Source organism: Arachis hypogaea, chromosome 15 (assembly GCF_003086295.3).
Source record: "Arachis hypogaea cultivar Tifrunner chromosome 15, arahy.Tifrunner.gnm2.J5K5, whole genome shotgun sequence".
Lineage (NCBI taxonomy): Eukaryota > Viridiplantae > Streptophyta > Magnoliopsida > Fabales > Fabaceae > Arachis > Arachis hypogaea.
This window is the reverse complement of record NC_092050.1, coordinates 139,293,024-139,306,024: the sequence shown is the minus strand read 5'-3', so window position 1 is coordinate 139,306,024 and position 13,001 is coordinate 139,293,024. Positions and strand designations below refer to the sequence as shown.

The 13,001-nt window shown below is 33.6% G+C and overlaps 1 protein-coding gene across 1 annotated transcript; it reads right to left on the bottom strand.

The window, feature by feature from the left end:
- Nucleotides 1–273: 273 nt before the first annotated feature.
- LOC112750887 (mitogen-activated protein kinase kinase 9) lies at nucleotides 274–1,816 on the bottom strand. The gene has a single exon (XM_025799807.3). It carries the CDS (start codon nucleotides 1,397–1,399, stop codon nucleotides 434–436), a length of 966 nt encoding a protein of 321 aa, XP_025655592.1. The 5' UTR covers nucleotides 1,400–1,816; the 3' UTR covers nucleotides 274–433.
- Nucleotides 1,817–13,001: the final 11,185 nt, after the last annotated feature.

Sequence of the window (13,001 nt, the reverse complement as noted above, 5' to 3'; positions counted from 1 at the left end):
CCATTAACTTAAAACAATAAGTTTAACATTACTTTATATCAATCGAAAAAAAAAACATTAATTTATAATAATACTCTCTTTTATCCTGAATTTAGTGGCGGGGCATGTTCTATCAACCGGTTTCATTAATAAATTAAAAACAACATTACTTTCATCAATAACTTACCATATTTAATTTCCATGTAGCTTATCTGATTTGTTCCGTTTTTTACCAATACTTTGATGACACTTGCTTAATTAGTCACATGTTGAGGATAATCATAGATGAATATGTAGAAGAACATAAGAATATTCATTTAGAATTAAGAATATACAAAGGGAATAATAAGGATCCTTGAACTAGCAAAATTTCTGGATTCGGGGAGAATATACAAGTAGCTCCAAAAAGAAAATAATAATAAGAATTAAAGGAAATTGTATTAATTTCCGGAAGCTAAGGTTCGGGGTTATTCCTAGAAAGAAACGGGTGGGTCAAGAGCTGAGGAGCCGTCCATCTCTGACTAGAGTCCTTCTTGAGGCAACACTCAACAAAGTCACGGAACTCGGTCGAGACGCCTTCAGGCAAACTCGGCCGCTCCCCAAAACAAATTGCCCACATTAGGGTAGCCCAATCAGGCCTCTGACCTTCTTGGAGCAACGGGAAATGACCCATGTAAAGTTCCAGAAGGGTCAGGCCCAGGCTCCATATATCTGCGGCATATCCATTATAATTCCCGCCATATGCATCCGGGTCGAACCGCTCCGGGCTCATATAGGCGCACGTGCCGACGTAGGATTTGCACGGGTCAAGCGTCCGGCACATGAGCTTACTTACCCCAAAATCACCTATCTTGACCTCATTCTTGTTATTCACGAGGAGGTTCGCGGGCTTTATGTCACGGTGCACGATGTTGCGCGCGTGGAGGTAGTTAAGACCGTTAAGAACGTCACGCGCCACTTTCGCCAGAGAGGCTTCGTCAAACGTGCCTCTTGTTTTCAAGAGAGTTTCCAGCGTGCCGGAGTCCATGTACTCCATGAGGATGGCGACGTCGCCGGAGAGCGGGCTCTCGAAGGAGCCATGGTAGCGAACGACGTACGGTGAGTCGGCGGCGCGGCTGTGGATCTCGGTTTCTGTTCTGATGCGGCGGCGCGTTGTGGCGTCGGAGCTGGATTGCACGACTTTGAGAGCGTAGATCGCTGAGGTTCGCTTATGGCGGACTTTGTAGACTGTGCCGCCGTTGCCGTGGCCGAGAACTTCCAGTTTCTCGATGTCGCCGGGGAAGATAACGTCACCGGAGGAGGCGGAGAAGGATTTGGCGGCGTTTGTGGTTTGCGAGAGAGGAAAGCGTGGACAGCGTTCGGAAGGTTCTGGAAGGGGAAGGCGGAGATTAAGATGGCGGCGGTGACGAACGAGGGCCATAGGGGTGAGGGTGGTTATAGAAGTAAGAAGTGTAGAGAGAAAGAAAGAAGAGTGTGAGGTTTGTTATTTGGGTGGGTTTTATATATGGTTGGTGTTGTGAGTCGTGAGTGAGTGAGTGAGGAAGGAGGGTGGATATGGGGATGGGGCAGGGGGGAGAGTGGGGCCCACTGGGTGCATGAATCAGTGATGGCGGATGGATAAAAGAGTTTGTTGTTACTTGTTAAGTGTCTTGAATCTTGATGGACTTTCTTACTTTCTTTACTTTTCTTATTTAGCACATGTCGTTAATTCTGCACGCCTCCATTATCTAACCCCAACTTCCACCCGCTTTCTCTTTTTATTCTTTTAAAGATTTTGTTGTTTTTTTATTATTAGTGTTTGTGGTATAGTATTACTGGGGGTGATTTCCAGCGGAAGATTAATCTCTTTTACTTATAGTTTAGACTGGATCAATTTCATTGAAGTAACATAAATCGGATTCAATTTGATGCAATGTTTAGGCCTTTGGGGATTGGATACTTTCTTTTTATTTTTTTTTTGTCAAACATAATATTTTATTTGATCTCAAAGGAGATTACAATTAGTTCAACAAATGAACAAACACAATCGATTAGAAAAGGGAACACTCAAGGTCAATACTCAATACTAAGCAGAGAGAGGAAAAATATTAAAGTGAAAAATAAATTAAAAATCACCGGATCCATTAGCTAAAGAATGTAACCGAATGTTAAGAAACTTTTAAACGGAGAAAGTCAAATATTTGGGTGGAATTTTAATTTGTTATTTAATATTTTAAACGTTTTATTCAATCTTAAAATTTTTTAAGTATTTTATTTTAATCTCAAAAAAATTTAAATGAATTTAATGTTATTCTATCATTAAATTTGACAAAAATAATTTGTATATTGAAGAATCAATAGTATTATTTGATTTTAATATGCAAGTAAAATTAATCTACTAACGATCATTAATATAAAATTTTTCTTTTGATTTTAGTGTGTTTATGATTGATTGTTAGGATTTAGAGTTTTTTACAAAAAGAAATGAAGAAGTTTTGGTTATATTTTTATTTCTAACATATAAAAAAGATATAATTTATTAATATTCACGTCATTTATTCCATTAACTATTAGTGTCAAATTTAACCATAAAAAAATATTAAGCCTATTTAAAAATTTTTAAAATAAAAATTTAAAATTTAAAATGATAAAAAACCAAATTATTAAAATTTGATCTAAATTTTAAGAACTAAAATAATATATATTTTTTAATTTTATATATGTACGAATATACTTATAGATTGATTTTGTAGTCCTGATTCTAATATATATCAAAAGAAGTGTTAGGGCCATCATATTTTGTTATTTATAGCCATCAATTAGTTATTATTAATATTTTTAATAATATAAAATTATATTTAATGATATGAGATTATTCACTTTTCTTTTACTAATTAAATATTGACTAAATTTTAATAGAAGTACTGGTCTCTAGACTTTCTCATATATCAAATGTAGACATTATTTTAGATTTCTGTTTATATAATTGATGCAAGATAAAACTAAATTTTAAAACTAGGTTACAAATAACTTAAAATTTACTCTTGATATAAGGAGAGTCTTATAGTGAAAAAAGAACGAAGGAAGTCAAAAACACTTTGAAAGCAAAAAGACAATAACATTTCACCATAGTTTTAACTTCTTATTCTTCATAGTTTTCCTTTAACTTGTATTTATAGTGTTGAGTTTATATTTTAAAATCCTTCCTTTTTTCATTATGAGTTTATATTTTAAAATGTGCAAGATGTACAAGTTTTCTTTGGCTCGATTTAGTTGTTTTTAACAAATACAATAGTCCTTTTTATATTTGCAACAATGAAGTGAGAAAGTCAATTTTTAATCGTTCTAATTTATTAAGCACACTTATATTTTGGAGTTAAAATGTATGTGTTGAACTTAAGTGTTCTTTTATGCCTTGAAGTATCTTGTATCTTAATTATTTTTGAGATACGAAAATTAAATCTGTGTTATTTCTGAGATGTGTACTTAATGTAGACTTACATTACGAAGTATTTGAACAATAAATTTTGCTTTCAGATTTTTTACAATTTTAATTTGAAATGAATTGTTTAAAAAATATTCTTTAATGTTTTAAAAGTTGAATAAAGTATCAGTCCGAATTAGTGAAACTTTTGGATTATATTTATTATTTAACAGCAGGAGACTGAATTGGTTTGGATTAATAGAACTTTTTCCTTCAGCCTAATTAGTTTACAGGCAGGTTGGACTCGATGAGTTAGACCTGTTTTTCAAAGTTTTTTTATTTTAAAAAATAATGAAAATATATTAAAGTATATAGTCAAATATAAGAGAATAAATGTCCTTTTCGATCCCTAACTATTTGTCCGATAGACTTCCCACCTCCTAAAAAATCTAAATATCAAAATCGGTCCTTATCTATTTTGATATATGTACGTTCCATTTCTATCTACTTTGAGTAAATGCCATTTTCGATCTCTAATCAGGGACTGAAACGTACATATATTAAAATAGATAGGAACCGATTTGGGTGTTTAGATTTTTTAGGGGTGGAAAGTCCATCGAACAAATAGTTAGGGATCGGAAAAAACATTTACTCAATATAAGATTGATACAAAAGGCTGTATTATTATTATTATTATTATTATTATTATTATTATTATTATTATTATTATAAAACATACAAGTGAGGAAGCTCTACGACCCATTTTTACTTTTATTTTTGACGAGTGACTTAATTTATTTTCTATTTTTTACAAGCGATAAGGTGTTAAGTAGAAGAATATAATGTAGCACCGATGACCTCATGTATGGCATATATGCTACTAGAAAAAGAAAACATATGTGATCGTATTGTTGTGAAAGATATATAAAATAAAGATATATAAATAGAAGACTCTAGTATTAAAATAATTAGTTCAACAATAATTTATATATATATAATAATATTATATGTTGTAATGTATATATATATACAAAGATAGAAAGGAGTATAAAAAGTAAAGAGAGAGAGAGAATTGCATAAATATATATATAAAGATAGAAAGGAGTAAAAAAAAGTAAAGAGAGATAAAATAGCATTTGTTTTTATTATTGCTATGTGTATAAAGGAAGAGAGAATAATATTCAGTTGTTGTTGTTTTTTCACTGTGTGTAAAATGTATCGAGTGATGCCATCTATTTATACAGGTAAGATGCTCTTATATTCAACTCTCATTTATTTTAGTTCATCCTTGAAAAATGACTCTTTCATAGTTCACCGCCCAAGTCATAAATGGGCATCCATTCCATGTGTTTGATCTTATCATAACACTCCCCCTTGGATGACCATTTAGGATTATTGCCTCGTTAAAACCTTACTAAAGAAAAACCCAATGGGAAAAAACTTCAGTGAAGGAAAAAGAGTACAATATCCTTTGTGATAGAGACTGCCTCATTAAAAACCTTGTCAAGAAAAACCCAATGGGAAAAAAAAAACTTGACCAAGGGAAAAAGAGTACAGTCTCCCCCTCTTGCCGACATCATTTAATGTCTCGAAATCGGCGCATCCCAATCTCATGTACCAATCTTTCAAAGGAGGATTTTGGGAGTGACTTTGTAAATAAATCTGCCAGATTGTCACTTGAGCGAATCTGTTGGACATCAATTGTCCCTTGATTTTGAAGATCATGAGTGAAGAAGAATTTGGGAGAAATATGCTTTGTTCTATCACCTTTGATGTATCCACCCTTAAGTTGAGCAATGCATGCTGTATTATCTTCAAACAGGACAGTTGGAGCTATCTTATGATCAATCAGTCCACATGATGACAGAATATATTGAATCAGACTCCTCAGCCAAAAACACTCGCGACTAGTTTCATGAATCGCCAGTATTTCAGCATGATTAGAGGAGGTTGCTGCTATCGTCTATTTCGTGGACCTCCATGATATAGCTGAACCACCATATGTGAATAGGTATCCTATTTGAGATCTCCCTTTATGTGGATCAGACAGGTATCCGGCATCTGCATAGCCAACTAGTTGTGACTTGGATCCATAGGGATAAAACAATCCCATATCAACCGTTCCATGAAGATATCGAAAAATTTGTTTGATTCCACTCCAATGTCTTCTGGTTGGAGAGGAACTATACCTTACTAGTAAATTCACCGCGAATGATATGTCAGGTCGCGTATTATTAGCAAGATACATTAGTGCTCCAATGGCACTGAGATATGGTACTTCAGGACCAAGGATATCTTCATTTTCTTCTTTAGGACGGAATTGATCCTTTTTCACATCCAAAGATCTTACGATCATTGGGGTACTTAATGGATGTGACTTATCCATATAAAATCTTTTCAAAATGTTTTCTGTGTATGTTGTTTGATGAATAAAGATCCCACATTTTATATGCTCGATCTGCAGGCCGAGATAAAACTTAGTCTTTCCAAGATCTTTCATCTCAAACTCTTCTTTTAGAGTTTTTATAATTGTTGGAATCTCTTCAGGAGTCCCAGTGATATTTAAATCATCAACGTACATAGCAATTATAATGAATCCAGATGCAGATTTCTTTATAAAAACACACGGGTAGATATCATCATTCTTGAATCCGTTTTTGGCCAAATACTCAGTAAGACGATTATGCCACATTCGTCCAGATTGCTTTAGACCATATAAAGATCTTTGCAATTTGACTGAGTATAACCCTTGCGAATATTCATTGGATGGTTTAGATATCTTTAGTCCTTCAGGGACTTTCATATAGATATACCGATCTAATGAGCCGTACAAATAGGCTGTTACCACATCCATTAAATGCATATGCAGTTTATGATATGCAGATAACTGACCAAATAACGTAATGTTATCGCATCCACTACAGGGGAATACGTTTCTTCATAATCTATACCGGGCCTTTGTGAAAAACCTTGTGCCACAAGTCGGGCTTTATAGCGCACAACTTCATTTTTCTCATTTCGTTTTCTCACAAATACCCACTTATATCCAACAGGTTTTACATCTTCAGGTGTACGGACTACAGGTCCAAAGACTTCACGTTTTGCAAGTGAGTCTAATTCAGCCTTCACGGCTTCTTTCCATTTTGACCAATCATTCCTTTGTCGACATTCTTCGACTGATCTTGGCTCAAGATCCTTACTTTCATGCATGATATCTAATGCCACATTATATGCAAATATTTCATTGACAATTGTCTTATTTTGGTCCCATTTCTCTCCTGTAAAGACATAATTTATCGAGATCTCGTTATTTTCACAATTTTCAGGTACCTGAACGTCTTTTGGCATTATATCAGAATTTTGGACAACTGCAGGTGTCTCTACTATGTCTTTTTCAACAGGAATATTATTTACCTCTTTTCTCTTTCGAGGATTTTTATCTTTGGAACCAACAGGCCTGCCACGCTTCTGGCGTGATTTTGCTTCAGTGGCTACTTGTCCTACTGGGACATCAATTCGAATTAGGGCATTTTCCGCTGGTATATAAGATTTAGTTATCCTCTTTGTATCGAAAAATACATCAGGCAAATCATTTGCTATTCTTTGCAAATGTATAATATTTTGAACTTCCAGTTCACATTGCCCTGATCGAGGATCTAAATGCATCAATGATGATGCATTCCAGTTAAGCTCCTTTTCAGGAAGCTTATTCTCTCCCCCTAATGTTGGAAATTTTGATTCATCAAAATGACAATCCACAAACCTGGCTTTAAATACATCTCCAGTTTGTATCTCAAGATACCTTACTATAGAGGGAGAATCATATCCAACATATATTCCCAATTTTCTTTGGGGTCCCATTTTGGTGCGATTAGGTGGTGCAATGGGAACATATATCGCACACCCAAATATTCTTAAATGGAAAACATTTGGCTGCTGGCAAAAAGCTAATTGCATAGGAGAGAATTGATGATAACTCGTTGGCTTTAAACGAATAAGTGCTGCGGCATGTAAAATAGCATGCTCCCAAACCGAGGTTGGGAGATTTATTCTCATAAACAAGGGTCTAGCAATTAATTGGAGGCGCTTAATAAGTGATTCTGCTAACCCATTTTGTGTGTGAACATAGGCTACTGGATGTTCAACACTTATTCCATTAGCCATACAATAAGCATCAAAAGCTTGGGAAGTAAATTCACCAGCATTATCAAGACGAATTGCTTTAATTGAATTTTCTGGAAATTGTGCTTTTAATCGAATAATTTGAGCCAGTTTTGCGAGAAGATAATAAGCACACATGTGACCATCTCGAAGTTGCGTCTATCAGGACCATAAAATATCTAAAAGATCCACATGGTGGATGAATAGGTCCACATATATCACCTTGAATCCTTTCTAGGAATTCAAGGGACTCAAATCCAATCTTTACTGGTGATGGCCTTAAAATTAACTTCCCTTGAGAACATGCAGCACAACAAAATTCACTAGTTTTAAGAATCTTCTGATCCTTTAGTGAATGTCCATGAGAGTTTTTAATAATTCTTCTCATCATGGTTGTTCCCGGATGACCCAAACGGTCGTGCCAAGTTATGAATTCATTTGGGCTAGTAAACTTCTGGTTTACAGTGGCATGTGATTCAATTGCACTAATCTTAGTATAATATAACCCAGATGAAAGTGAGGGTAATTTTTCTAATATAACTTTCTTATTTGAATCATGAGTTGTGATATATAAATACTCATGATTTTCCTCATTCATAGTCTCAATATGATATCCATTTCGTCGAATATCTTTAAAGCTCAACAAGTTTCTTCGAGACTTGGTAGACAACAGTGCATTATTTATTATAAATTTTGTTCCTCCAGGAAACAAAATTATAGCTCTTCCGGAGCCTTCAATCACATTGCCTGAGCCAATAATAGTATTAACATATTCCTCTTTTGGCACAAGATGGATAAAATATATATCACTTTTGAGAATAGTGTGCGAACTTGCACTATCCGCAAGGCATACATCTTCATTACACATCCTTGCCATTCTCTTCAAAAACAAATAATAATAAAATGAGTAGTATGCACAGTTAAATTGAATACTTGATCAGAATTATTTTTCTAAGAAACACTGTACATAAAATAATGTCATATACTGAAATTTTATTTTAAAATTTGACACATTTAATAATTTCAAAATTCATAAACATTAATATTTCATTATTTATGTACATCACATTTGAAACTTAAATACATAGAAAATAAAACTTAACAATAAGTTCTTTACATTATTTATTTACATATATACTTCACAATCCCACATATTAAATTATTCCATCATTGATCAAATGACCAATATTTCCTTCAGGATCCTCAAAGAAATCAGATACATCATAATGAGTGGTGGAGTTCTCAGCATCATTTGAAACAAAATTTATTTCCTTTCCTTTGTCGTTCTTTTTCAAAGATGCCTGGTAAAGATCGACTAGGTGCCTTGGGGTACGACAGGTACGAGACCAATGGCCCTTTCCACCACAGCGAAAACACTTCTCCTCGGTTGATTTATTCTGCCCGATATTCCTTTCTTTATCCCACTTCTGGTGAGATCCTCTCTTTTGAACATAATTCTTTTTCTTTCCATAATTTTTCTTATTATTAAAACCTTGCCATTTACCTCTTCTGGGGTAATTTGCCACATTTACTTCAGGAAATGGGGCAGCGCCAACTGGGCGCGCTTCATGATTTTTCAATAACAACTCATTGTTGCGTTCAGCAACAAGAAGGCAAGAAATTAACTTAGAATATTTTTTAAACCCTTTCTCTCGATACTGCTGCTGCAGGAGCACATTCGAGGCATTGAAGGTTGAGAAAGTTTTCTCCAACATATCATGATCAGTTATTTTTTTCCCACACAATTTCATTCGTGAGGTGATTCGAAACATTGCAGAATTATATTCATTTATAGATTTAAAATCTTGTAAACGCAAATGCGTCCATTCATATCGGGCTTGAGGAAGTATCACCGTTTTCTGATGATTATACCTTTCTTCAAGGTCTTTCCAAAGATCTGCAGGATCTTTTAATGTAAGATATTCATTTTTCAATCCTTCGTCAAGATGACGACGAAGAAAAATCATGGCTTTAGCTTTATCCTTCTGGGATGCATTATTTTCAGCCTTAATGGTATCTCCAAGATCCATTGAATCAAGATGGATTTCAGCATCTAATATCCATGATAAATAATTGTTTCCAGATATTTCAAGAGCATTGAATTCAAGATGAGAGAGTTTCGACATAATGAAAAATTTGTTACCTGAGTCTTCTTAAAAATTTGATCAGAGTCTCGTGCTGATAACGTGTTGTGAAAGATATATAAAATAAAGATGTATAAATAGAAGACTCTAGTATTAAAATAATTAGCTCAATAATAATTTATATATATATATATATATATATATATATATATATATATATATATACAAAGATAGAAAGGAGTATAAAAAGTAAAGAGAGAGAGAATTGCATAAATATATATATAAAGATAGAAAGGAGTATAAAAAGTAAAGAGAAATAAAATAGCATTTGCTTTTATTATTGCTATGTGTATAAAGGAAGAGAGAATAATATTCAGTTGTTGTTGTTTTTTCACTGTGTATAAAATGTATTGAGTGATGCCATCTATTTATACAGGTAAGATGCTCTTATATTCAACTCTCATTTATTTTAGTTCATCCTTAAAAAATGACTCTTTCATAGTTACCGCCCAAGTTATAAATAGACATCCATTCCATGTGTTTGATTTTATCGTAACACGTATTAAATTTTCTCAAAAACGGACAACACATCGAGCTGGATAAGGCCATAAGGGATTAGTTAAAAAGTATTATGGTTAACCCGTCAACATTAAAACAATAATTAGTATAATAATAATAAACCATATTAATAATATTAATAACGTGAGATCTTCTATGAAAAAAATTAAAAGAAAATAACATGAGTTCCAATCAGCCGCATGGAATTAAGATTCCTATGGTGAAAAAAACAAATAGAATTGAGAGTATAAATTACACATAATGACGATAACAGCAGCATAAAGTTCAAGATTGTTTAATCAAGAAAATTCCAATTATACATAGGCCGTCATAATTAATATCAGCACAACATTTGGTATGAAATGTGCGACAAAACAACTCGCATTATTGTGTCCGGCCGGAAGTGTTTAAAGAATCATAATGAATGAACGAAGGTAATGATTAGTTTAGTTGGCAATTGCCAATTGGAATTCGAACTCATCAGTTAGTAGTAATTAAGTTTAATGTGGTTACATGTGTTACATATGTCCATATTCTTTAAGGACACGCATTAATAAGATTATTAATTAAAAAAGTTTTATAAAAATAACAAAAGTTATATTTTTAATATATTTATTTTATATTTATTAAAATAAAAATTAAATTTTTTTCTAATAATAATTTTAATATATAGTCTTTATCTAACCCAAATAATAATTAGACAATTATTTTGATATTTTTAAAAATTAAATAATAAATTATTTTTGTTATATTTAGTAATGATAAATTTATCTTATATATTTTTAATTCATGAAATAATTATAGAAATTTTATATAGAATTACAGGTTGAACTTTAACAAGAAATGAATTAAAAAGACAAACCAGAAGAAGAACTCAACCAATAAATAGAATGGTGCATTAAAAAAAAAAAAAAACTCCAGTCATAAATTTTTACAACAAAATCTTACAAGAATATAAACTAAAACTGAACTAACTACCACACATTAAACCTCTCTATTTATACACAAACTGAATTAGTTTTATGCAGCACAACTGATGCTGCTAGAGTTAATTACACGCCTGTAATTGCTTTTTGGCAGATTCTTGGATTGCACTAGTTTCTACTGTCTCTATACCTCCCCCCCCCCCCCCCCCCACCAAAAATGCTCAAGTTAGGTCTTGGAGCAACTTTGAACTTGAGTTTCAGCCTCTCAAATATTCATTACAAAAAATGTATTGAATACTGTTAGATTTATTGTCAAATTTAGCATCGCACATTAACGTTAGTTTTTCAACAGATTTATTAATGGTTTTGGTATGCAATTTATCAGGTTAAAATTATTATCGATGGATTTTCATTTTTTATGATAAATTTGCCAATAATAATTAGTAGAAAAATAAAGAAAATAGGTGCGAAATGTAATGTGGGAATTTGCCGATAAATCCAATTAGTGAAACGTTGCATTTTGGTGACCCGCAATGCATTACCGTCGGATTTATTCGCCAGTAAATCCGACGATAACGAGCCCTAAAATTCAAAGTACGAGTCCTCTCCCCTTCATTTCGAAATCTCATCTCTCTCTCTCTCTCTAACTTCTCTTCTCCCATGGACTTTCTGTCTAACCCTCTCCTCTTCCCATCGCTCCGTCAGCCCCGCCGGCGCCTCCTGTGGTTGCTGCCTCTCCCCCTCACTAAAACTAACTCGTTCCTCCTCTCTCCTCCGTCAGCCATGACTCTCTCTCTCTCTCTCTCTCTCTCTCGTGTCTTGCCATCGCCTCTAGTACTGCCACAGCGCTCTACCAGCAGCGTGTAACACCCTACCACACAGAACTTTACATCTAGGTCGTAAATCAAAGGTGGTGAGACGCTACGACCTCTAAAAACAAGAATACGTACATTTATATATATGAAAGATAGTTTAACTAAGAGTTTTAAACAAAAAGGTAAGCAAAACAAAGGATAAATCTCATAGCACCCGAAACATTTCGAGAAGAAAGCGTTGATAACAGAAAACTGAAGAGACAATATATATATATATATATCCAAAAAAAACTAAAAGATAAAGTACCAATCCTAATTTTTCGAGTCGACCTCTAAGAGGGACAAATACAAGTTTTAATATAACAGTGGAGAATACAAGGTATATATATATATATATTACAAATTCCCCAAAAGTAGTTCTTTGCTCTCAAAGAGTCTCCAGCACACTCAGCGAGGTGCCACACGTCCTACATCTAAAAAATAACAAAATACACGTCCTACATCTAAAAAATAACAAAATATGTATGGGATGAGAACCGGAGGTTCTCGGTATGATAACAGTACTCAAATAGTTAAGATATAAGGCTTTAGGAAGTCGAAGGCAATCCAAATCAAAGCCTAGAGTTCTCACTAACCAGAAATATGGTAATTCTACCTAGGAATTATACTCTATCTTTTTTAATTCCAGTTCTCTACAAACTGTTCAATCGCCAGTTTGGGACAACCCTCAGCATCACCTCCACCAGCATGAAGAATCTCTCAAAGCAAACACATACAAGGCATATAAGTAACACACAGTTAAGAAAATAAATACAACATTTAAGTCACGTAGCATATAAATATAAATAAACAATTAGGCAAACCCAAACACAATATACATACTCAAACAAATCATACAATGCACATGATGCATGTCTACTCTATGGCCGATGAGTCTTATCTGTCGGTTATCCAGCCAAACCTGCCATGTCTAATAGCAAACCCTAGACAGTTCCTGCGTGCGTGCTTCCCCAAGAGTCTATGCATATATATAATCATTCATTTATCATCTCATTGGGGGAGATCTTCAAGAAAA

Excerpts from the sequence above, each read along its gene's own strand:
- LOC112750887 (XM_025799807.3), bottom strand. The coding sequence starts at position 1,399 with ATGGCCCTCGTTCGTCACCGCCGCCATCTTAATCTCCGCCTTCCCCTT.